The sequence below is a fragment of the Puntigrus tetrazona genome, chromosome 22 (assembly GCF_018831695.1).
Source record: "Puntigrus tetrazona isolate hp1 chromosome 22, ASM1883169v1, whole genome shotgun sequence".
NCBI classification, from domain to species: Eukaryota; Metazoa; Chordata; class Actinopteri; order Cypriniformes; family Cyprinidae; genus Puntigrus; species Puntigrus tetrazona.
The window spans coordinates 10,223,192-10,249,991 of NC_056720.1; the positions used below are offsets into that span (position 1 = coordinate 10,223,192).

Genomic DNA, 26,800 nt, shown 5'->3' on the forward strand with positions numbered 1-26,800 from the left:
AACTTTTATATATGTATTATTATAATAAAGGCCTATATATATATATATATATATATATATATATATATATATATATATATATATATATATATATATATATATATATATATTTTATTAATTAGGTTTTTATGTAAGAATTTAATATTCAATATTCAATTTTAAAGAGAGAAAGAGAGATGCATAGACTTGTATGACCTATACATTCGCCATTAAAGTTATCTCGGTAAGTTTCTTGGTTAACTGAGTTCAGACGGACCGAGATGAAGTGTGGGAGTTTTTCAGCCTCATATCCGAGAACTGACTCAAGTACACAACTGCATCAGCAACGTAACTGGCTGGAATCATCGCCCATCCCAGAAGCATAATCTACTCGGGCAAAATATTTATACAGAGGCGGACCGAAATCACTTACAACAAGCCCATTCACGAAACCCAGTGGAAACAACCCGCCTCAACAGCTCTCTAGACTTCTTATCAGTCTCAGTACTTTTAAGGAACGCCGCTGGTCCAAACGTCTGCGTAATTCAACAGCATCATGAACTTTTTGGCTGTACTACATTGTGTGATACTTATTTCAGTCTGTGAAATACTTGAAGATCATCGAACGAACGGTAAGTGAACGCATATTTAATATGTTTGGCAACTTTAAACTACCAGTGTAGGCAATCGAGATTACCATATGCACATGTTTTATGTGAAGTAAACACACTTTGGTGCGTTTTAAAGATCATACTTGCGTTAATTCGCAATAATGACATTATATTTATACTTGCGTTTAGTGCCTGTACCGTTTATTACTGACAGCTATCGAGCAGCTGTTGCTATGGTTACCTCCTCACGCAAAGGCGATTTCTGTTAAACTTTATATGTAACATATTGTTGTATAAGCCTATATATATATATATATATATATACTTTAATGGAAAAACAAATCATAATTCAAAGCCTATTATAAGTTTTCTTTGGCCCTCCTTCATGAGTAGGCTCCAATAATGTTCATTTTGCAAATGCACTTTAATTTATTGCAATGGCATTTATTGCTTGCTCTGTTAAATGTGTGACATTGCGTTAGTTAACCACGTGTTCAGAAACTGATAACGACCTTTGAGGAATTAAACAGAAATAGGGAATCTTTACACGTTATGTGCCTGCTAACAACCAGCTTAAACCAACTAAGACCACGCTGGGAGACCAGCTGAGACCAGCCAACCAGCCTAGGCTGGTTTTAGCTGTTTTTTTCAGCAGGGAATGCAGCATTAAAAAACAGATTAAATTAAGCCTGCTCTGACCGACCTCACCCCTTAGTATCAAAGTTGTATTTGTGTAAATGCATTAATGCCAACTCTGAGCAAAATCAAACAGTCTATGTAAAGACAGCTTCTGAAAGGCTGGTCACGCTCGTTTAAGCTGGAAGTAGCTGGTTTTAGCTGACCATCCGTTCTGGCTAGGCTGGTTTTAGCTGGCCGTTCCAGCTGGTCTCCCAGCCTGACCAGCTAAGACAAGCTGGCCCTAGCTGAAAAGCGTCTAAAACCTCTCTAAAACCTGCTTGCCAGGACCAGGCTGGTTGACCAGCTAAAGCCTGTAAAATCCTGTAAAAACGTCCCTTCATTCCTCATAACTTCAGATATTCCTCAAATTACATATTTCGTTGGGTTTTTGAACATATCTGAGATCGTCTTTGTTTTAGTCATCAGATACTTTCCAGATTTATATGAGCAACTGTGAGGGAATGGAGAAAATACATCACAAGTTGATGTCAAGGTCGCATTGCTGGCAATGTCTCTGAGATGTATTATGTATGTTTCGTTCTGTATGTGTTTGTCTAGCTGGCATGTGCTGGCTCCAGCAGGGTCCGGAGCACCGCTGTGACATGGTGCTCATGAGAGGCGTGAGCAGGGAAGAGTGCTGTGCAGCGGGCCGTCTGGACACCGCCTGGTCCAATACCAGTCTGCCTATCAATGAAGTCAGCCTGCTGGGATTCCTGGGAATAGTTTCCTGTAAGCCGTGCAAAGGTACAGACTCGTATTTACCTTCTATTCTAAGATCTCAGCAGGTAGACTGGGTTGTCCCGTTTAACTTGTTGATATCAGTGAAAGACTGGTTACTACACAGAAAGGTGCACCATAGTACCAAAGTACAAAGTACCAAAAGCGTTTTTACCCTGACAACATTTTTTACCCATTTGAGTGTTTACCATTTTAAGCCTTCTACACACATAAGAGAACATTCCTTATTTGCAAATTAGGGCTGAAACCATTTTGGTTGAGGAGATAAAATCTACTTCTGTAGGCCAAATGCTGCTTTGGAGAGTTTTCTTTTGCAGTGCAGTTCTTCAGCAAGTTTAAAAAGCATGGATCTACACCAGATGTTTTGTTTAACTTTCCCCGACTGTTGTGGAAATCATTTACTACTCATCGCCTTGGCCAGGTACGTAGGTTCATATAAAGGCTCCAAACCTCTACATTTATCAGACATTTTAAACACAGAGTGTTATTACTGGAGTAAACAAGTTAGCCGACATAATAATTAGAAAGAATTTCCTCAGCCCAGTAAGCCCATAATTGTGCTCAAAATGGTAGTTATGTGGCTTTTAGTGCATATCTATTAGCTTCGGGGTAATCTGTATGATTGTGCACTCTTAAAATTCACTTTTAGCAGGTAATTTTAGCAGATAGATGCATTTAAAATTTATAATCATCCACCTACAAGGAAACCAAGAAATTGGTGAGTCATCTTGCTCTCGCTCATTTCATGCAATCAAATGCTCTCCAGAATGAGAGGTTCCTCCCACTAAAGTTGTAGTGACATTATTAAAATCTTGGTGTCTGAAAAAGCTCCATTGTCAATTGTCAACAGTGTTGTGAAGTCACTTTGAAACCATGCAGCTTTTTGCTGGTCAACAAGCCACATCCGCAGGACCAGCTTGGCCAATCTTTGTGGGCAAATAATTTGCCCTTACACAAAATTCCTGACATAGATAGCAATTGCGAGATTCTGTGGATTTTGCCCCAATGTAAAATGTAAGATTTTGTGAATTCCTTTTGAAATGACTGGATATTCCTGTAAAATATTCAGAACAACAGTAAATGTGACTGCACTTAAATATGACCAACATATCAATATCAGTTGCACATTCAAAAGTTCCTGATTGTCCGGATTTTGTTCCATTTATCGTGTCCAAACTTTTCTTTATGCCACGTTGCTGCTGTTGTTTTTCTTTTGGTGACCTCAACCCATGCCTTGCTCTTTCATTGGCTATAGCTCGTCAAGACACCAGAAGCCATGCGATGTCGATTTGGCTGACCGGTTCAAATATTTGGCATGCTAGATATTTGTTTGGATCTTGATGTATCGTTAAGCAGTTCACACATATAAAGACTGACGAGTCCCTATCACTCTTCCCTGATAACAGCCTGACCTGTCGACAAACTCATTACATTGCAAATCAGCCTTAAAATCATGTTGTGTGAACTAGGCTTAATATGACCTACATCTGATTAGAATTGCTGACCACTTAGATTTTGCCTTTTTGATTATTTCTATTGAAATAACTGATTGTTACCTTCACTGAACAATGATAAAATGTGAATGCACCTTAATACGACCTACTTCTGATTAGTAATAGCATATTGCAAATCAAAATTCCAGATTGCATGGATTTCGTCCTCACACAAAATTCCTGATTACATAGATCCCTATTGGAAGAAGTTGGATTCCATCCCGCATTTTAATCATTTAGAAATTCTAGACATGTTTCATTATGCATAAAATGAAAGAAAAAAATAGTTAGGCAGACATAATAGCAACTATATCTCCCTCATTCTCTCTCCTCGCTCTCTCAGCATTCACTCTTTCCCAATGCTTATTGGAAAGCAGACTTGTTTTGCCTTTCCCTCTCGGAGATGACTGAATTCCAGCACACCGCAAAGAAAAATGTGTGCCACATGCTGGAGAGGTCTGGTCCTCATAACCCTCAAACACAATTAGCATCGTCAGACACTTGGGGTGAGGGGGGGGTGAAGAAACACTGGAAGTGAAAGTCTGTTATATTGTTTGTTCCATGGCGTTTGTTTCCATTATCATAAAACTATATGGACTGGCGGACCCTACTGTGTGACCTCCCCAGCATGTTCTCAATGTCAAAATGCTTCAAAGCATTCCTGAAAGCTCAACTCGCGCTTAGCGTCTGTCCGGCGCATTTCCTTACATTTGTTTTTCAGGGGCAGACAAGGCAGTTCGTAAATCATGTGTGACTGCCGGCGGATCTTGAGGAAACATAACAGGGTTATGCTGGGATTTCCAGTGGAGGTAGAGGTATCTGATTCGGCCTTGAGTGATTTGGTTGGCTTCACAAGGAAGGGGAGCAACAGGATATTAAAGAACTTGCAGGAATGGGAACCATAAGCTGGGATAACGGGACCTGAATCATAGAAAGACTTTCTGATGTGTTTTATTTTCTCTGGCTTGAATTGAGTAGAATAGACAATTATTGGACTATGTCAATGGGTGACTCATTGACTCAGAATTACTCTACTTGCAATTGAGTCCGAGAGTGTTGATGTTAGCATGTTGCTAAGCTAACAGTGCGCTATGCATAAAAATACAAATGCGAGGTGACAATTATTTCATTTTTCAGTATTAAATATACAGGTTTCCTTATAATCGACTTTTGTCCACCAACTTTGTCTTGCAGAGAACTGCGAGGGGGTCAACTGTGGCCCTGGAAAGGTGTGCAGGATGAAGTCTGGACGTCCCCAGTGCGTATGCTCTCCAGACTGTTCCAACATCTCCACTAAACACGCCGTGTGTGGGAGCGATGGAAACTCATACAAGGACGAGTGTGCACTCCTGATGGCTCGCTGCAGAGGTCACCCTGACCTGGAGATTATGTACCAGGGGGAATGCAAAAGTACGCAGCAAGTTCCACATGCTGAGTCCATTATTTTGGTAAAATGTTTTGCAGGCTGACTGAAAAGCTTCAGCCTCAGATTATAACCAGAACTAAATTACAAGTTTGTGTTTGCCATATGTATTCTGATAAGCTTCTATTAATATTTACTAGTCCCTTGTACTTGATTGCATTGAATGTAATTGACTGCATTAATCATCCCTATGTCGTTTCAATAGTTAAATTGTGTCCTGAGGATTAACCAAGCCAAGATATTTTGGATGAAACCTGGAACTGTCCCAAATACTGTAATCAACTGTTGAGGTCCAGAAAAGTATGAAAGACATCATCCAAATTGTCTATCTGCTATCAGTGGTTCAATCTCAATTTTAGGTAGTGATGTTTTTTGTGAATTTGTCTCCTCTGTGTCTCTCTGCATCACCGTAGAGCCAGTTTGGAGAGTATCTGCTGGACGTGTCAGCTGTGCCACACAGATGCATTTTATACATGTATTTACGCTCTGATGTAAATGAAAATATTGTATTTGTGTGTCGCAGCGTACGTAGTTTACATCCAACGATACTCTTCAAAACAGCACGACCATGATGAGGAGAGACACAAACATCAAGATTGAACCAGTGATGGCAAATGGGCTATTCTGTCTTTCATACTGTTCTTGACTTAGCCAGTATTCATTACTTGGCAGTCAATGGGACAATGGGAAAGCCTCTCGAATTTTATCCAAAAGATCTCAAATTGAGTTCAGACAAACAAAGCTTTTACAGATTTGGTATGACATGGGTGTAAGAGATTAATGACAAACTTTTTATTTTGGGGTGAAGTAACCGTTTAAGTTTGCGCTCAGTTCTATTCACTCTCATTCTTGCTTTGTTTTTGGCTAAATAGTGCAGAGTAAGTTTTAGACCCTGGTGGTCAGTTGCACCATTTTCTAAATAGTCACTTTCTTGATTATCGACGCTACTCTTTTAGAGTCCTGCTCAAATGTTGTATGTCCTGGGACACATACCTGCGTGACGGACCAGACCAACAGTGCCCACTGCGTCATGTGCCGCACCGCACCCTGCCCGATGCCCATGATCACTGAGCAAACCATCTGCGGCAACGATAACATCACTTACCCCAGTGCCTGCCACCTGCGTAGGGCTACCTGCTTTTTGGGTCGATCCATAGGGGTCCGCCATTATGGACACTGCAGAAGTACGTTTTTACACACCTGCAAGATTCTGATGTATCCACATTGGACTTGTTGAACTCATTTTAACATCGTGTCTTACAGGTAATGAAGGAAGCGAGGAGAATTCGCTCTTCTGAGGACGTCAAGAGCAGATCCATGTACATATTATGATGGCACATAAGACGTGAGAGAACCTGTTTGAAACATATAGTCTCACAACACGGTTCTCTGCTCCAAAGAACCACTACTAGTATTTTATACGCATGCAATTCATACTTAAAGAAAATGTGTGGTTTTAACAGGACAACCGAACTGATGAATTGACAGTGTGCATATTGTAAATATACTACAAGCTACTATTTATTGGAGAAAAGTAAGGAAGTCCGTGTTATTTATGTTAACACCATATATCCGTACATCAGCTGCCTTTATCAAGGTATTTATTGTGGGTTTTGCTACAGCTTTCAGGTACACATCGAAACTGAATAATGCAAACATGCACATTCTCATACCTATGAATTTCCTCATGATTACTGGATAACAAATGTCTATTTTTTTCACAAAGAGCTATTTCTTGTCAATTAAATATTTTAGAGCATAACATCTGGCGTATTTTATATTATTTATATGTTTCATTATTATATATTAACTGTTAATTCCCATGTTTTTCCAGACCTGGAAATGATCATTTTAAAACATTTTCATAGTTTTCTAAGACAGTGGGAACCTTGACGCGAGCACTTCCGAGCAATGTGTAACAGCATTGTCATCCATGAGCTTTCTGACAACTCTATCATGAACAGAGCACGCTAACCAGCAAAAAACAATGACCAAACACCACTGAAATATCTTCTTGAACATTCCAAAAGTACAGCTTTCCCAAACATGTTCCTCTCTGCAAAAGCCATGCGGAGTCACAGTTGAAATTCCTATGGACATGGGAGACTACTTACTCAATGAGATAAAGTGTTGTGCGTGTACTGTTTGTATTCGGAGGGATTACTCAGCCAAAACAGCTACGCTTCCAGGCCACGTTCACACTGACGTGAAGACCAAACTGAGCCACCCACCAAGCAATGAAATTACCAGATACAGTCTGATGGCAGCAGTTTTTTTTTTTTTTTTTTTTTTTTTTTTTTTTTTACGAGGATGCTGGGACAGTCAAATAATGTACAGTACATTCTACTGTTGCAGTGGTTTTCACATTGTGGGGCTGTGTTTTTGTCATTTTGTGTGTGTTTGAGTCTTTATGGTCTCTTGACCTTGTTGTATACTTAAATGGTCATAGGGGGAATTTCAATGACTTGGTGTTTTATCTGATTCCCAGTCGATTGTATTTTGTTAGGGGAAAAAAAAAGAAGAAAAAAAAAATTGGTTGACGCAGGTATTTGTGTAAATCATCATTGTACAAGTTCCATTAATTTCAGTAGATATTTAACCTTCCTGTAAATAGAGACCTTTTGCAGTATCTGAATATATAGTGTAAATTCAGTTTATTCAATTGCTTATTTTTGTATTGTTTACTTACTTTTTTATTAAAACACAAAATTAATGTTGCGTTAATATGATTGTAATGGTTCTTGCTCAAGATTTTGAAGCCCAATTCATGGTATTCGTCAGTAAAGGTATTGATAGTTTAGAAATAATGATACATTAAAAAATATTTATTCTAATATTTAACAATAAAGTGTCTAATATTTAACGATACAATTATATTTAACAATAAAAATTGTTATAGAAACAATGAAATATTTTAGAAAATGTATAGTATATAGTATAGTACACTTGATGTAGTAAATGTTTAATATTAGTTTATATGTTTTATTATAATTATAATACTTATTTACATGGGACATGGACATCATTTTTCTTTAGTTTTGTATATTTTGTTTAAGATCATGGATATTTCAGCCTTACTGCAAACAGAGACCTTCTGCAGTACCTAAATACATCCTGTAAAACCGAACCGATTCAACTGCATATATTTGTATTATTCACATAAATTGTTTTCATTAAAAACATTTTACTGTCTTAACAGGAGTCTCACACTTGTTGGTGATTCGTGCGTAAGATTTTGTCCCAATTCGTGTCACTATTAAGTTATTTGAAAATTTGCAAATGCTAATAATAGCCTATCATAAGCTAGAACTGAAACATAGTTATTCCCATAATTTTTCGAACTGAAGTGAATTTTTTCCGAGCGCCAGGTCTCTCAGAGAGTCCCCAGGTGGCCATTGCAACATCATGGTATTGTGCAAAACACTTTAAAATTGAACAGGATTTATAATTTAAAGAATGTACTCTCAATAGTCTTTCTAAGGAATGAAGTTTGAGATTTTTCCCAATTATATAACATTGTTGGGGGGACTTGGAAGGATTAGTCTGCCGTCTATGAGTTGGCCCCTTCACACAGTGGCAGTAGTAAGAAATATAGGGGTTATTGACTCATTTTCCTGTCTGAAAAAGCTCTCTTGTTTTTCCCCCTCTTTGAGAGGCTCTCCCGAATCCCAACTGCACTCCGCATCTGGTTTAACTTTGAGAGATGTTTATATTCTGATCCAGGGCTCTTTTATTACATTGGAACTGGAATTAATTGTTTGCTCTAGCAGGCCATAACAATTCCATAAAAATGTTTGTAATGCATTGTTTCGACGTCTCCCTTTTCTCCGTGTTTAAAAAAGAAATAGCCGTTTCTGTTTGTCTAGAATGTTCCTCAGCGATCCTGAAAGCAATTTACAGGCCTGATTTAATTTTCTTGTTATGACAGAAGGAGGTCATCAGGTGTTCGGTGTCTGAAATGATGTTTGCCTTCTGTCCAAATAAGAAACGAAGTTCTGTTTGTTTGGGTGTTCAAGTAAATCCGCACTGTACGCCGTGTAGAAAGTGAGGCGATCTTCTTGCTATGTCTGACTTGCAAGGTTTGCCACATCCTGGAATCAATTCATAGCTGATGTGACATTTTTATTCAGAATTCCATCTCTGGAGAATCACCGCTCGTGCGTCACTTGTGTTGTCACACTCATTATGAGCGGCGCCCCTAATTTGTTCATGGTGTGTGTCGTTACAGGCTGGTTTACCGATTCAAAACGTGCAGGAAGCGCAAACCAGACGCTATCAAAGCATCGGTAATTACGTGTAGTGACACACGCAGAGCGGTAAAGTTAAATGCCGTGTGTTGTCGGGATCCACCGTTCATTTTCCGGATGGATACGGGAAGGGGACCTGATGACAGGCCGCTAAAAGCTGCTTTCGACTGCTTTACACCAGACAGATGACATAAGAGTTGAGCGGAAAAATTGACGAGACAAAATCAATAAAAAAAAGTACATTCGTAAATAAATGAAACAATAGTAAAAAATGAACTGGTTTGAATGGCTTACTGCCAAGCAATTACCGTACGCGTTGAAATATAAATGTCACGGTGATGGTGGAAATGGCGAATAAGCGGATCGAAATATTAATTGTGAAGTCACTGAAAACGACACGGTTGAAATTGCGAATATGAGCCAGATGCTGATTGTGCTGTGGAAGAGCATGAGGACAGCGATGAAAAAATCATCTTCTCAAATTGAACACACTTTCAAAAGGTAACGAAAACATGCTTTATTTTATTCTTCTGTGATTGTTCTTAAAATATCAAGAGATGTTTTTTTTTCTGTGCTAGGGTCACTCGTACATTTAAGGGTTAAGCAGAATTGGAAAACTTTCAGAAACACATTCGATTAAGCATCAAAACCAAAGGGCTTTGGAGCACGAACAGAGACATTTAGCTGGTTTTTCCTACATGGCGACCAAACTGTTGATCATCTGTGGTCCTCATTTTAGAATTGAGCAGCTTGGACATCCCGCAAAGCATCTCCTGTTTTGTTTCATATGGGTTTGAAACGATATGGCGAGTGAGTAGGGCTGAATAATAATAGAATTGTCATTTTTGGCTACACTATTCCTGTAAATGGACCAAAACCACATGCTTAAGGTTAACGGGTGCAAGCAATTACATTTTGCTTCAAGTAAAATAGATTAAGACGACAGTATGCATCGGAAGTTATGCAACCACCAAATGTCCCGGTTGAGTGCAATCTTCAGCAAACCCAGCAAAGATTTTATCTGCCTGATCTCACTATGACTCTCTGTGCGGTCTAAAAATAAAGATAGGATTTGACTTAAATGATTCTAATATGTCTCAAATAAAACAACACTTGCGTCAATGCTTTTTTTTTTTAATAATGTTATTATAAAATATTATATGTATCCCCAATTGATAATTAGCTATATGATAATTAAGTATAGATTTTGTTTCCATTTCCACCAAATATCAGCCAAATTTACCCACGCCTCATGTTGGACGTTGGAAATGAACGTACACTATTTTAGTTTCTTCATAAACGATACAATGTCTCCAAAAAATCCCATTTCTTCTCATCTGCCCATATGGGGTCCATTTTCTGTGAAATTCAGCCACAGAGTTGGCTTACGATACGTGATCTGTCTGCAGGACAGGCCCTCAAGTTGACATCTTCGCCTGTTGTGCATGAGAACCACAAAAACATCCAGATCCATTTCCTCTTATCTGCACCATCGAAGTCATTACTGGTCTGTAATGTAAAGCAACTGTAACATTTTTTAATGCGCTGAGGCCTGACCAAGTCCAATCGACTAATCTGGACTGGCTATTACCTTCCAAGCGACCAAAAACAATCTAACTCAACCATGGCTTTGTGCCACCGACGATGGACGTTTCCAGGGGCAACATAGTGACTTTAGTGACTTCTGAAGGCACTAAATAGAATAAATTAGTTTATATCTGTAAATGTTAGACGTAAAATGGCAACCAATGTCTCGTACCCCGCTCACCCGTCCCTTTAGAAAAGCTACGGTTGCGATACAGTATCGAGATGTTGTAGTCTGGACATCGTGATATTGTATCATGACATTATATTTACTTAATTATTCAATGAATCTATATGTTATTGCAAATATCATTGTCACTTCTTCATCATTGTGTCAGTGTTGTATTCGCATGAACATAATCACAAAACGCTGGTGACTTCCACGTAAGAAAACCCATGTAGATATAAATAGCTCATTCTAAGTTAATTAAAACATAACGGTATAAGGTCTTCGTACACCATAGTTACATACATTATATTGAAGATCCTCCAAAATAATACGCACTGCACCTTTAAGTCAAAATTTGAGGCAAATATTGATTTAAGCTTGGGTCACCGCTCACTTTCGTGGTGCAGAAAAGGCCAGTCCGCTATAACCCCTTTTGCGATCCTCGGATGAAAGTGTGTTTGGTTTCGAAACACATGATGATGAGTAAATGATAACATTTGAGTTTTTGAAAATAATCCTTGTTATCAGGAACACGGTGTGTTTCTTCACCACGTGTGAAGCAATACTCCCAGCTGGTGTGGATAGCTCGCATCAACAGTATATTACTGCTCCGTCTGACGCATGGCGCCTGCAGACGGGTGTTCGATGACGGAGTCCAGTTGTTCAAACCTAAACTAGCGCATGACTCAGGACCCCAGGAAGCTGCAGTCTAATGGTCCGGCCTGCGGAGAAGTCAAAATCAGGGGTTCATGAAACGTTGACTCGGATGCGATGAACGCTAGAGCTCTTAGGAGAGAGACACAAGGATACAATGTTCAGATTATAGGCCGGTTTCAAAGAAAGGGCTTAGACTAAGCCGGGATTAGGCCGTAGCTCAATTAGGACATTTAAGTATTTTTTTTATAAATGTGCTTAAGAAAATAACATTACTGGTTTGCATCTTGAGACAAAAAAAGACACTGATATATTTTAAGATCAGTCATCGCATGTTAAATGTTATATTTTAGTCTAGGACTAGAATTAAACCTTGTCTCTGAAACCGGAGGACAATGTAATAATAGTGTATGTTAAAATTAAGTGTTAAAATGAAGTCTACAAATCATTTTAAGTGTAGAAATAAAAGTAGAAATAAAAGTGTTCTTTTATTTCTTTTTACTTTATGCAAGGGCACATTACATTTTTCGAAAGTAAGATTTATTAAGTAAACGCATGTAAAATGTTACAAAAGATTAACATAAATGCCGTTCTTTTGAACTTTCAGTTTCTACAAAAATATTAAACCACATTACTGTTTTTGCTTTTGATAATAATAAGAAATACGTCAAGCGTCAAATCAGCATATTACAGTTATTTTTCTGAAAGATCCAGTGACAGAGAAGACTGCTAAGTACATTCAAATAAAAAAAAACATGCATTTTAAATCACAATAATATTTCATAACATCACTGTTGGTTTTATTGTGTTTTTTTTATATTGAGATCTCATTTATTTAGAGCTAATAATTTTTTTTAATCACAAATATATTAGTTATAAATAATTATATAACTTTTAGCCTTTAAAAACGTATTAATTAATTATTAAACAAACAAACAAATAAATAAAAATAACTGAAATGCTATAAAATGAAATGACAAATTATAAAGCCATGATATATGTCACACACAATTTAATTTAGACTATTGGTGTTTCTAAATATTAAATAAAATAAAATGTGAAGGAAAAACCAAACAGTCAACCAGCTACAAATAAATAAATAATGATTAACAACAACTAATGAGAACGGGGATTTCCGTATAGTTCTGAATAGATGTTGGTATACTCTTCAGACACAAATAGGCTACTTCAGCTGGGACAGACGTGGGGGTGTCGCACGAGGGTCAGTGGATACAATAGCTGAGTTAATGAGCGCAAACATAGCAGCGTCTGTGCTGTCAGATTCCTCCAGTCATGGCTCCCACACACATCAGATAAAGCTCACCCATGCGCCCGAAGAACTGAAGACTTCATGAACCGAACAACCTTGTTAACAGAAATATGACTTCAGCATAAATAAGGGGGGGCGTTTTCTCATTATCAGTCGCTCATGATTTGGCCTGACCAATAATATAGTGCAGCCAACTATTTTTATGCACGCTGGCGTTGTGGCAACCAAATAGCACTTTCATGTCATAAAATCAACTGTTTAATGTTCAGAAACCAAAAGAAATGTGTGATTTTTGTTTTTTTTTTCTTACTTAATGGCCTACTGAATTTGCTCACTAAGTAAACACAAGCTGAGCGCTTCATAAATAGCTGATTCCCAGTTGTAAAGCTGAACAGCCCATGTTTTTGCTCCTAGCGAACGCACACCCTAAAAATGATATCTTAAATCGCGGTCAGGCGAGTGGACAGAGGGCCATGATTGGCCGAGGGACAATTATGCGGAAACTCCTACTTTCTCCCTGAGATTCAGATCTGTTTCTGTCAACTGGAGGCATTTCAATAGGTAGCGCACAAACCCGGCAGCCACAGGGTTTGGATTGAAATTTTACAGATATGTCTCTACAGGCCATTAAATCATCGGTTCTACAGGCCGCGTGGGATTGTGCTTAAGGAACTTGGAAAATGAATCCAAGAATGGATTTATTGCCTTTCTTTCCCGAAAGCCCCAAGGATTTCTTTTAAATGTGATAAAACACTTAAGTAGAGCTTAAAAAGCAGATGCAGATCTCGTCCCTTGAAATCCGTCACGATGCTAAACTAATCATTTTTTCATCATTTTTCATTTACTGGATGACTGTGAAAAATAAGTAACTAGTGAGAGTGGAATTTGACAGGTTTAAACGCTTTTATTACGACACCCGGTGAAACCGCATTATGTTGCTCATATTTTAGGCTAATATATCTGCTCATCCGCATAAGCTTCTAATCTCACAGAATTTATGTATTATTTGATTTGAAAGAATTAATGTACTATTAAAAAATTAAGAGCAATAAGAGCAGAAATTTGAGCAATCGCGCCACCTGCTGGTCATAATATGTAATCAACATTTACTCTGAATTCGTAGTCCAATAAAGCTTAACCCAAATAAACCAACAGAAAACAGCGTCATTATTCTAAAACATTAATATATGCAACAATCGACTTTTTATAAGTAGAAATAACTGTTTAAGCATTTGCATTTGTACTTCATGTACTGAATTTCTGCACCCAAATCTGTATTTTCTAGTCTGCTTTAATGCGCAGAAAGCATTGCATTTTTGTCATGTTCAATATAGAAAACTAAAAGTCTAAAATCTGAGTGTTTGTGGACATCCATAGTCCTACGTGAATAAAACATTGACGTTTAAGCCACTGGGGGCAGTAAACAATTATGTAACAATCTGTTTCTGATTCTCTAGCTTTTCGAACGGCATGTACAGTATACAAATATGAAAGTAATGGCTGTGATTTATGTTGTAGAGCAAAGTGTGGAAGGCTCTTCAGTGTAAATGTTAACTACAGACTTTAATTTACACAAAAAGACACGGAGGCTGCTCGTCTAAAAACCATGCTAATGCTAACATGCTAATTCTCACGTAGGCCTGTAGCACAAGCTGCTGGACTATTGCCTATTGTTCATATTCTTTCTTTTTTTAGCGTGGCCACAGACTTCTGAGAGAGAAATGTTATTGATGAGACTTGTACTTGTTTGCGCAAATCTTTAATTGTTGGAAAATTGTGAGAGGTGTAAACAAGTAGCTCAAAATCATTAAACCTGTGTGCTAGCAGTATGAAAGCAAAGCTGATTCCCGTGGAGCAGCTTGACTCATGGATGACAATTTGACTCATTATTTTGTCATTTTCTGTGGAAATGCAGTTCGAAGATGAAAAAATAGTCTTTATATGTTAGGGTGACCATAAGAGCTATTTTTCCTGGAGAAGTCCTGGCCAGGATTTCTACATTGCCTAAAATATCCAGGTTTTTGGCTTTGTTTGCGTGCAGACCGATCAGTGTGTGACATCGGTTCCTTTGAATCAAAGCAATACAGAAATCCTGGTAAGGACGCAGCCAGGAAAAACGGCACAAATGATCACCCTAGCATATGTCTATGGCTCTGAAATAATAAATAGCTGAATCACACTGAACCCTTTTCTTTGACTTTTTTTATTAATGTAAATTATTATTTTGTTAGGAGTTATTTAGTTTAACTGACTGTGTTCTTGTTTATACAGCACCGTCACCCTGCACAATTTTGAGGATCTACAAAAAGCTTAAACACATCTTTGCAATTCTGTATTATTACAGAATAATGCTGTTTCAACTATAAATACCTCCAGAGAGATGGAACATGTATATTTTTCAAAGGAAGGAACATTCCCTATATAATGAGCGGAACAAGCGAACAATGAGCCCGGTTTGAATCTCTTTGATGAGGATGGATTCAAACTACAGGGGAGAGCATTGCATAATAGTCATTTTTTATATATTAATAATTAAGTATTATTAAGAATATTTTACCTAGAAATCTCATTCACTAATTTACTTACTGTAACGTCACACTAGACTTTATAACATTATCTGTCTGTGGAAAACAAAGGGAGAAGTTAAGCAGAATGTACATTTATTCCTATTTTAATACAGTTAAAGCAAATGGGGTGGATGCTGTCTGTAAAGCTTCAAAAAGGTCTGAAAAGCATCCAGGCGGAAACTTCCAGTCGTGCTGAAGAGATAGCTGAAATTTTAGCTGTTAGGATGATGTTCTGCTTATTAAAATACTTAACATTTTTGGAGCTAGCCACATGTCAGACCGTAAGCTACTTATGGTGACCCAAAACCAAAAATGTTCACAATATGTGTTTTATTCTCCATACTTCAGACAAACGTTGCATGATTTGCGATAGCGTTTTTAAAACAACTTGTTATCTGAAAACCTAAACATGTCGAAATCGTCGTGCACACGCAGGGCGGTGACGTTGACGACCGGACGTGATGACGCAGGTCCTCCAGCCTGTATACGTGCGCGTTCTCGGGTGAGCTGGGAACAAGTAGAGGACGACAAGGCTTCGCCGAGGGCTTTGCTCCAAACCGTCTCTGCCTCTGAAAACAGGCCCGATTTTTACACTGTCGCGCAGTTAAAAGCATCTAACCATGAGAAGGAAGCTGTTAGGCGTGATTCTCGCCGTTTGTATCGGTTGGTTCCGAGCCGAGGCTCTGACAGGTAAGGCGTCTCGTTTTTCTGTCGCTCATGTAGCTCACGAGCCCGTTTTTTCGCGGGTCGTCTGTTGACACAGACGCGACCTAGACGACAGGCCGACTGTATTTGCCGTACAGTAAAGCGTCATACATCGAGTACGAAGGTCTTAAACGGCTTGAAATGTTTAAAGGCCCTGGAAACCGTCGCGCACGAGCCCACGGGGAAACAAGGCGCACGCATGGCGCTATAGCAACAGTTGAATAGTTTTTACTCGTTAAATCTCTTCACGCGTTCCTAAATGCCAACACAAGGGAAATGCATCAAAAAATGAGTTTATATAGTGTTAATCTTTTTTTTTTTTTTTTTTTTTTTTTTTAAATTACGTGTGTTGTTAAGACAAAGTACATACCGCAAAAAAACCATCATGTGGATGTTTTTTTTGTTTTGTGCAAGAACCTTTAATCCCTGCTCGGTTTTGTAACCCAAGTTACACATTTCCCAAAAATGGAGATGCTCTCTCAGAGGGTCATGCTTCATATTAGTTGACCTTTAATTATTACAGGAAGGATTCAACCTAACTTAATGTTAATGCCTTACTCCAGTAAATGATGTCTTTTAACGGGGTAAGCAGCAGGCAGCCATGACAACCGGAGCAGACTAGTTTTCGAGAGGCCTGCTGTCAAGTCTAGTAAAACATCAGTTGAGAGTAGCCTGTAATCATAAAATGGAAACCGAGGGAGGCAAAACACGTTTGTCCAATCACGAAGAAGCAGGCAGTAGGGCAGCAATTTTCATCTTTTAGTCTATCCCCGTTTCAGTAAAAGGCTTATCTTAAGCTCATTATAATGTTCCATCACTGGAAATGGCACGGGAATCCACACAAACCGAATGAACTTGTAGGCGATCCACCGTTTCTTTCTTACGTTAATGAAAGATAGGGATTTTCAATAGTGTTCGGTGAAATTGGTATTTAAATATTAAATATCCTTTCCGCCCCTTTGGATAAATAAATAAATCGGTTGGTTTACGTGATGGATGGCAGAGTAATGAAACGATTTTGCTTTATGGTCTGGCGCCATCATAATTTCTTTAGACCCCTAGGAGCAGCAGCAGCTAATAAATAGCAGGGTCGGTAAATCCAAACCTAATCAGCTTCATGCTCTCAGTTAGAAATAGAGTGCTAAACACCCTAAGAGGTGCTTTTCTGCACGTAAGCGTTGATACTTCCTTAAAACTGAACAAACTGTGCAACAAGTTTGTTCATGCTGTTGCTACATGGTACACAATGCTACCGTCAGGCCGCATAGCTGGATGGTGGTAATTGTAGCGTCTCCAGATCAGAATTAAAATTAGATTTTCCCCCGGGTACTCAATCTTCAGCTCAGCTGTGCTGTGCTTTGCTCAATAAATTGGGTTAGATCAAGCGGGCAGGTGTTTATCATTTGCAGGTGAATATAGGCGTGAGAAGATTTACTTTGGTTTGTTTTTTGTTTTTTTGGCTTTGTGCGCTACCGGCAGCCATTTTGTTCTTAAAAAGGGTGTTTGTCAGCATGTACCCGGCTCGGTTGGTGAGGATAGTCCTGTCCTTCAACTTTTTAATTGTTCTTCTCACCGAGGTGTAGGGATATGCAAGACTCTGTCCTTTCTAAACTTGTTGCTGGGTTGCCAGAACCACTAGTGGAGTAGTTTCAAATCTTATTGTGACTCATCGATGTATAGGATGTTGTTGTTTTTTTTTTGTTGTTTTTGTTTTTTAAGCTCTTTAGTTAAATCTAAATGTCTGGGGAGGAGTTAAAATGACATTCTCTTTGACAGCTCAGGTGTTGTAAATCTTTTTTTTTTTTTTTTTTTAAACCATCTGTCCACAATCGACTACAAGCTTACATTTGAAGTGCAAAATCCAATCAACTTCCAATAAATAAAACTGAAACGCCCTATTAATGTGTACATTTTTAATATACCGTTACATTTGCAGATACTTAAAATACGATGCCACTTGGATCATGATGAAATTCAGGTAAAAAAAAAAAAGACCAACCAAACTAAGGCAAATTGATATTTTGAAATTTGTCGCATTCGTATATTTTGACGAGTGAGTTAAATCTGGCCACATGGTGCCTAAAGTGAAATGCTTATGCAATTTTGTGCAGTGTTTATCAAGCTGAATGTCCCATGTACATTTAACAATCTTAAAAGCCTTGTGGTTAAACAGTTATGACTTGCAACGCAGATTAATGCCTTTTTTATAGCGAGTGGTTTATCAGCCAAGAAATTGTAACGTTGAAACAATCGACCTTAGGTCAGTAGTTCTTCTGCCAATTAATCCACATGTCTGCTTGTGAGAAGGTGAACTTATTGAATTGTTTGCTAGAACAGATTGAGTCAAATCTAGAAGAGGCAGACTTTGTACCCGAGTGATACTTGTTGCACTTTACTGTTTTCCCTGTTTGGAGTCATTTGTAACTTTAGGCTTGACATTGAGTTAATATGTCTGTCTTGTGGTAAACTTTAATGTAAACACTTATATACACAAATGCGTGCTTAAATTCCTTCTGGAGCTTGTTTATGGGTTGTTTTAAATTTGTGGTGAACATTGGAGGTGACCTTTCGTGATGGTCAAATGAATGAAGCCAGTTCTGCTTTCAAAGGGCACACGTTATTTCAAGCCTAAGGCATGTGTGGAGTCTCATTGCTGTGACTGTAATGTGGATTGTGAACATCTACCATTTTTACCCCTCCCTGGCTGACACACTAAAACATTCCACCCTCAACAGCGGACAGAAAGAGAGCGGTATCTTACTCTTGTTTCAAAACCAAATACACTGAAAGCATGTGCTACACCGCAGGAAGCAACAACGGGTCTGGGGCTGATCTCAAAGTGTTCTTGTCATTGATGTGAAGGGTTGTTGTTCAAGCCGTTACGCACGTACTTCCATGTCGCTCAGGGTGTGCGTATTGTTCTAAGGTGATCAGAAGAATTTCGCTGAAATTCACCATGGGGGATTAGCACGGTACAACCTTGTTCTCAGAAGAACGTGCTCCAAGTCTACACGAATGGCTTCAAAATGGTGGTTTTTAGGTTCATTTATTCTGTTCGTGTCATTTTGTTTAATCATAATCATATGACAAGTTTTAAAGGGATAGTTTGCTCAAAATGAAAACCACAGGGTCCTAACCTGTATGACTTTCTGAAAAGGTGTTTTAGATTTAAAATTAGTCAATAACTTTCACAGTATGAAAAAAAAAAAAACATATACAGGTTTGGAATGACATTGAGTAAGTGATGATGCATTTCCTGTTTTGAGTGAACTACCCCTTTTAAGCTTCATCAGTCATCACCATTACACTCATCTCTTTTTCACGTGAATGTTCAATTTTAATTTTTCATTGCATTTTTTGATATGCTAACCTTTTGGTTTTTATGCATGCTTCAACTCATTGTCTTTTTAAAATGCTTGCTTCTAATGTTCTTCAGGGTTTTGGTTATCATGAAGCGGTGAAGCCTTGCATCATGATGCTCAAAATCCAGTTTGTGTTTTGTGTATGCCGCCTTGGTTTTTTCATTCTAACGTTTCTCTCTTTTTCTTTTCTCCTCTGCTGTTTCTCTTCTTTGCCTGCCTGTCTGCTAATCATTATTCATATCATCTCAAATGAACTGTCCACCCTTAACCCAAATCGCTCATCACATGTCCAGCGGGCTTCATAAAATCGCCCTTGTCTCAGATGAAACTCATAGAAGACAATGCCGAGTTGGATTGCGAGGTCATAGGGAACCCCATCCCTGAAGTTCAGTGGTGGTTCATTGAGGGTGAAGAGCCGATTGAAACGGTCACTCAGCTGTTCGACGGCGCGAGAGAAGATCGCGTGCACATCAACGCCACCTATATCAACCACGCTACCAGCACGCTCGTCCTCACCAACCTAACACTCAACGACACGGGTGTTTATGAGTGCCGTGCCTCAAATGACCCCGACCGCAATGACCTCAGGACCCCCCCCAAAGTCAAGTGGATTCGCTCACAAGCGAACGTTATAGTGTTTGAACGTGAGTTACGTTGTGACATCGCAACGTCTCCAATAGCGTAGAGGAGGAAGTCCCTTAGATTCAGACTCTCCCTTAAATTGCCCTCCGCCTTCCTTTTTTTTTTTTTTTTTTTTTTTTCTCTCCTTCGACCAGAGACCAGGTCACATGACTACTTTAGCACCATCTGTTCTTTCATAGTAATCTAATGCCTTCTGAGAATATCATTATCTAGAGCTTGAGATGAAGTTGAGCCTTTTAAAGGAATGGCATTGATCGTTTAACGTTACTGCCAGTCAGAAGGTGTTAATTAATGCACTAATTGGCCTTCATTTCTGAAAAAGGGCTCTGATTATGTCTCATTAATGTGGCTTGCTTTAAGTAAACATCTAAAATCTCTTTAGATGTGTGGCTTAACCCTTCTGGTGGTCTTAGAAGAACTAGTTCTTTTCAACAGTAGTTTTTCATAGGCTCATGGTCTCCAAACCAGTTGCTGGTGTGTTGGAATTTCGTTCCCTCTTCCCATGTTTTTCATTACAAACTGCTCACTCAATGCTTCCCACTAGCCCAAATATACCTTCACTTCTCCTTTTGATAGAGCACAATGTGCCTTAAAGCACACATTGTGGTGAACATCTGGACATAAATGTTCCGATCTATTCCATTGTGTGTCCAAGAATATATCTTTTTTTTTTTTTTTTTTTTTTTCAGTGCCACATCAAAACTAGAGGTTGGTAGTCATTTTCAGCAGTGAGCACTTGTTTGTTTTTTTTTGTTTTTTTTCTGGTTTTTTTTGTTTGTCTTTTTTGTTAGAAAGCTGTGTAACTTTTGCTACTTTTGTGCCTCGGCAGATGCAGCCATCACAACCAGACCAGAGATGGTGAGCGATCAGAACCAGACTGCTGCAACACTCACCTGCAACCTCACCAACACTGATTTTACCATCAAGGGCTACTATTGGACCCATAATGGCAAGATCATTGACAAATCAAAGTCAAGCGTTGGAAAAGCTTACATTGAACACGAGTATGTCCCCTAACTTTATGGAAATGATTGCATCATAATAAAAGAGTGAAATATAGCACTTATTTTTAGCATGTTTTTCAGACTTGGTCTATTAAGTATAATGCAGCTCTTCAGTTTGCACGATGGGGCTGTTAGCAGCCGTAGCGTAATTAAGAGCCTCTGGCACTCTTATGTTCACTGACCCTAATTCCCATTAGAACTGCTGGGTTGGAAAAATATCCATAGGGATGCCCCAGCAGCATACTGGGAAAGCGGTTTACTTTTATATGCCTTTCTCTCCCCCTCTATCGTGACGGTGCTGTGCAAGTATTAAAGGATATCAATTGACACGTGTAAAATGTGATGTGAAATACACATTTGATTTGTTGGTTTCATTGCTTGGTGTGTTTTTTTGCCTACTCCATGGCAGAATTGCAAAGATTGATTACCACTCTTCTGGGCTATATTCCTGCGTCTTCCAAACTGAACCTGAGGTTAATGCCACCATCGAAGTTAAAGGTAAGAAAGTTTGACTGTGCCTTGTTCTGTGCACTTTTTTTTTTTTTTTTTTTTTTTTTTTTTAGATGTATTGTGCTCATCCATTATTGTACTCTTCCTGTTAGTCACCCCACATGTTGTGGCCTACAAACACTCTGAAAATGCTAACGAGAAAGACAAGGCTGTCCTAATATGTGTGAGCCACGGATACCCCCTGCCAACTGACTGGGAATGGTATAAGCTGAGTGAAACTGATGCAGCTAAAAAGGTAAATAAAGTAAAAGGTTTTTTTAATTTTTTTTTATTATATACCATGAGATTGTTACCTAGTGGTGTGATTTGAAGGATGTGAAGGTGTGTTGAATGACACTTGGCATTATAACCATTTATTAACCTAGCTGTAGCGTGTTTATTGCATGATGAAATTTTGTAGTTCAAAAACTGAAAGATCCACTGATGCAGTAGTGACTTCGACATTTACATTTGTTGTGGTTGTGTAATACTATGAGATAGTACAATATTTCAAGGAAAACGCCAGTTTTTCCCATATTTTCCCACGTTCTTCCCTCAACTTAGATGAGTTGATGCATACTTGTCCCTTCTCGGTGTGCGTTTAATCGATCTAGCGCTTTAAAAAATCGCCACGTTTTGTCAACTCATGTAACCCATCTTTAAATTAGGGAAAAAATGGAAGTGTTTGACTTCTTAATTCATGACTGTTTGGTACCCAAGGAATAAATAGTGTAAGCTAAGCTCTAACGTAGTGGCGCCACACAATAGAGTGATGAAATGCATGTTACTTTGACTGTTAAAGTAGTGCCTGTTGTCAATATATCATAATTATTTTCTAATAATTAAATGGTTGTATTAATAGGATTGCTGATGTTTATTCAACTTGTTTACTACTAACTAACTCAACCTGTTCTCAAGTAGTGTATTACATGAAAAATCTGATATTATACCATATTATTATTGTTTTGGTACATGTATACAATGCACTTATTTTTGATGATTGTTAATAATTGTGGTAGCAGTAATTTTAATTATATTACATGTAACCAATAGTATTATTTGGTGGTTGTATGTTGTAGTAATATTATATAATGTTCTAATGTTATGTTAGTGTCATAATGATGATTAAAACGCACCCTGCTGCCTCAGCCTTTTTTTAAAGCAATTTCAATCTGGAAGTTCTAGATCGGCCCAGTGTTTTACATCCCAGTGTTTAAGTTCATCCGACTTAAAAACGTACTAACAATTTTGCATCGTCAACACACAGATTCCCATTGTCAATGGCACTGATGACAAGTATGAGATCAAGAACACCCCCAACAAGACCACGCTGTACGTGAAAAATCTGGAAATCGACAAGGACATGGGCATATACCTGTGCATGGGCACCAATGACATAGGTTCAGGCGACGATAAAATTCAGCTGCGTGTGCGTAGCCAGCTGGCCGCCCTCTGGCCTTTCCTCGGCATTGTCGCCGAGGTCATTATCCTCATCACTGTCATCTTCATCTACGAGAAGAGGAGAAAGCCAGACGAGATCAACGACGGTACGTGACGCTAGTTGTTTCGATCGTGATATTTAATTTCCATTTTTGTGAATGTACAAATGAATGATCGGTGGATGTAACTTTACTTTAAATTTTTTTTATGTTGTTGTTGTTGTTGTTGAATTCGTAATGGTTCAAGATCCTGTTTCAGTTTGATTTTGTATGTTCATTTTATTTGGCTGAAGTGTGTGGCTGTTCCTTAGCTGAGTCTATTTTTATTATTTACGTTGTTTTTCTCTGTTCGCTGCTGCTTTTACGTTGTGGTAAGTGCTCAAAACTGCATGTCAGACTGAAGTGAATTTGCTTAAACGGGTGGTTTTGGGAGTTTGAATGCTCTCCATGATAGGCTGAGAAGTACAACTCTTTCACTGGCGGTCCGTTACTTAAATAAGAAGATAAAACCAACCAGATTTGTCAGACTTGGGTTCTAGAAACGCAACTTCATTGGTTTTCCCTGTAGCCAGTGAAAGCGTTTAGCTGAGTCTGACACATTGCAGTTCAGAATGGGTTTTAAATGTCAAGGTATTATGCATAATAACTAAGATGACATTTCAGATGGATCATGTTATACTGCCTTGCATGCTCTCTGCATCATCTTCTCATTGCATGATGTTCTTCAGCCCTAGATTATAGCAGTGGCTTCCTCTAAGTCTAGAGTGCCATATGGCACAAAGGGTGGCAAAATATAGAATATATATATTTATTACTTAGGCAGTTTTTGGACATGCCCTCTGCATGAAATTCTCCTTCAAACTTGGATTCAGCTTTTTATTTATTTATTTTATTTTTTTTTTTTTTTAGTATATGTTTGTTGGGTGTCAACTCGCATCTCATTGAAAGTTTCTTTCTGATCGTGTCTGTCTGAAGCACAACCTTGCCGGTAATGGGACTATTTTATTTTATTCATCTGTAATTTCTAATCTTATATTTTTATATACTTTGTAAAACAAAGATTCATAACTGATCAATGAGTGCTTGTTTAATGAATATTCACTTTCAATGTAGTTCAAAACATCAAATAAGAATGTGTATATGATGATGATAATAATAGTTATTAATTCAATAATAATAATATTATAAATTAAGCCCCTACACAACTGCATGCCTTCTTGATATATATATTTTTTTAACACTCTACTATCTATCTATTTTGAGTTAAGGTGCATGCATATTAAAACACGCACAAAAATAGTAATAAAGTATAATAGTCTTTAGTATTTTATTTGTTAGGAACTCCAGTTCATAAAGGTTGTGGTTGGGTGTTATTTCCACTTCCATACAGCTGTCGTCATATCCATAGACTTCTCCATATATGTGCCAGAAGCAGGATATTTTGCAGCGGTTCGTTTTCCGTAGGAAGGTTTCTGAGTGAAATGAAATCCAGTGCAGGAGTTTACGAATGTGGTGTGTTTTGAAAGCCTTCACCATGATTGATGCAGAAAAGAAACCGTTTTTTTTTCTCTCTACTACATCTGTAGGTGAGGTTGTGCTACAAACAAATGTTTGGGTTTTTTTTGATTGGAAACGTTTGCTCTTGGGTTGAAAACCACTAAACATATCCTTTTCAATCCAAAACCAGACTGCATGGTTAATGCATTATTCTGCATGAATCATTATTAGTAGTGCTGTGAACACATTAATAGAGGTGTTTGTTGATGTGTACAGATTTAGCAGTAGAAGTAACTGAATTAAGAGTATCAAGGTTTTCCGGTCCCTAAGTCTCATTACTCATTAGGTGCTCTGCTCTTGAACATGCGGTTCTCACCGTCTTAAAGCCGTCACGTTAGATTCTAGACAAGCTACTGTAAGTGTTAAAGTAGACTCTAGTGTTGTACGTCTGTCAAAATGAGTGTTTAACTCTTTTACTTTTTATTTTCATGTATTCCTGCTTCCTGTAGATGACGACTCAGGAGCTGCACCACTGTAAGTGTCTTGATTTGGGTTTTTTTTTGTAATCAAAGGAACTTCACAGCCATGTTGAACTCTAGACGGTAGCCCTAGATGTGCGTTAGCTTGCGAAGTTCACATACACATTAAAGATGGAACTGACATGCCATTGTTTTTCAGGAAAAGCAACGCTGCTACAAACCACAAAGACAAAAATGTCCGGCAAAGGAACTCTAACTAAGAAAGGAGAAAAGGTGAAAAATAAATTCATTTTGCAAATTATATTTACCAAACGATATAGTTCTATTTGGCATTTAATATAAACAGATATCTGATAATTAAGTTAAATATCGCAAATTTTTATATATATATATATATATATATATATATATATATATATATATATATATATATATATATATATATATATATATATATATATATATATATATATATATATATATATATATATATATATATATATATATATAATTTTTTTTCTTTTTAAATAAGATACTATAGTTCATGTATATTAACGAAATGCTATTATTATTATTTTTATTCATTTATTTTTTTTTCTTTTATTTTTCAGGTGTCCTGATGACTACTGTTGAAGAGATGGAGAACCGAGCAGCACACTATAGTGCACCCTGCGAGTTGTTAACCTTCTGCTTGAGTGTAAATGTCTTGAGATAATAATTGGTCTCCTTTTATTCCTATCCATATTGTGCTGCCAGCTGACGTTTTTAAAAATGTTTTTTTTTTTTTGGGAGGGGGAAGGGGGAAACTGCATGATTGTATTCTTGCTGTAGAAGTGTGTGTATTTAGTGAATCTCTTAATGTGGAAAGGATTTTTTTTTTTTTTTTCTTGGTTTCTTTAACCGTTCCGAAAACATTTGCAACTTTCCGAAACATTTACAGACTGTAACTGAATCACTGTTCAGCCGCATGAGAATTTAACCATGTTCGATGTATACAAAATAGATCGCTGAATCAAGTTTCTATCACAGCAGTCATTTTCCTGTTTTTTTTTTTTTTTTTTTTTTTAAAGCCTTAATGTTTAGCCACTTTATTGTACTTGCTAGTTTTAATTATTGAAATAATTAACAACTTTTATGTGCACTACTCATGCACATTAAAGTACACTATTCCATGTGGATGGTCAAATGCCAGGCTAACAATTTTCTGTTTAATAATGTAAAACAAGCTTATTTTTAAAGTTGATAATATAGTTTCTAACGTTGATTTTTAGGACTCCTCCGCCTAACCCTTAAGGACCAAGCGCTAGTACAGTGTGTTCGCATAATCCGTTATAACCCGTTTCCTAAATTCTAACATGGAGGACAATATGGTTATAAATGTTAGGTAAAGTCAGTGACAAAGGGGTTTTCGTGAAGGTTTCTGCTTTAAATGATACTCTCCTATAGACCGTCATACTTGCATTGTAATACATTGTGAAGTATAGTGTCTGGATGTGTGCCATTTTTCCGAGTTAAAAGATGTGTAAACTTTAAGACCTTGCTAGAAGTGTTTAAATTATTTTGCCTTAGCTTAATAGGAAATCTAATACACCATCGGCTGTACTGACTTGCACAATCTAAATAAAATTATTTGATTTTAACTTCGCCTTTTGAATATTTCTTGGCGCGTTCAACCAAATAAACCATCTGGTAAGACGGCAGAGGGCCTGTTCTTCGAGCAGCCATAAGGGGGCGACATGTACACATTTATTCGGTTCAGCTACAGGGAGC

At 37.9% G+C, this 26,800-nt stretch overlaps 2 protein-coding genes across 4 annotated transcripts; both read left to right on the forward strand.

Moving 5' to 3' along the window:
* Positions 1–398: 398 nt before the first annotated feature.
* Positions 399–8,118, forward strand: fstl3 (follistatin-like 3 (secreted glycoprotein)). The gene is made up of 6 exons (XM_043223395.1): positions 399–611; positions 1,827–2,012; positions 4,694–4,909; positions 5,879–6,106; positions 6,186–6,267; positions 6,757–8,118. Exons 1-5 carry the CDS (start codon positions 536–538, stop codon positions 6,218–6,220), a joined length of 741 nt encoding a protein of 246 aa, XP_043079330.1. The 5' UTR covers positions 399–535; the 3' UTR covers positions 6,221–6,267; positions 6,757–8,118.
* Positions 8,119–15,885: 7,767 nt separating this feature from the next.
* On the forward strand, positions 15,886–26,670 carry bsg (basigin). Of its 3 annotated transcripts, none has more exons than XM_043223041.1 (9): positions 15,886–16,103; positions 19,774–20,124; positions 20,952–21,126; positions 21,536–21,624; positions 21,729–21,871; positions 22,883–23,162; positions 25,073–25,085; positions 25,230–25,303; positions 25,642–26,670. In XM_043223041.1, exons 1-8 carry the CDS (start codon positions 16,034–16,036, stop codon positions 25,288–25,290), a joined length of 1,182 nt encoding a protein of 393 aa, XP_043078976.1. In that variant the 5' UTR covers positions 15,886–16,033; the 3' UTR covers positions 25,291–25,303; positions 25,642–26,670. The 3 variants fall into 3 exon arrangements, with proteins under 3 accessions (XP_043078976.1, XP_043078975.1, XP_043078977.1); XM_043223040.1 differs by having other exon boundaries at positions 15,887–16,103; positions 25,061–25,085; XM_043223042.1 differs by lacking the exon at positions 19,774–20,124 and having other exon boundaries at positions 15,893–16,103; positions 25,061–25,085.
* The last annotated feature ends 130 nt before the right edge of the window (positions 26,671–26,800 follow it).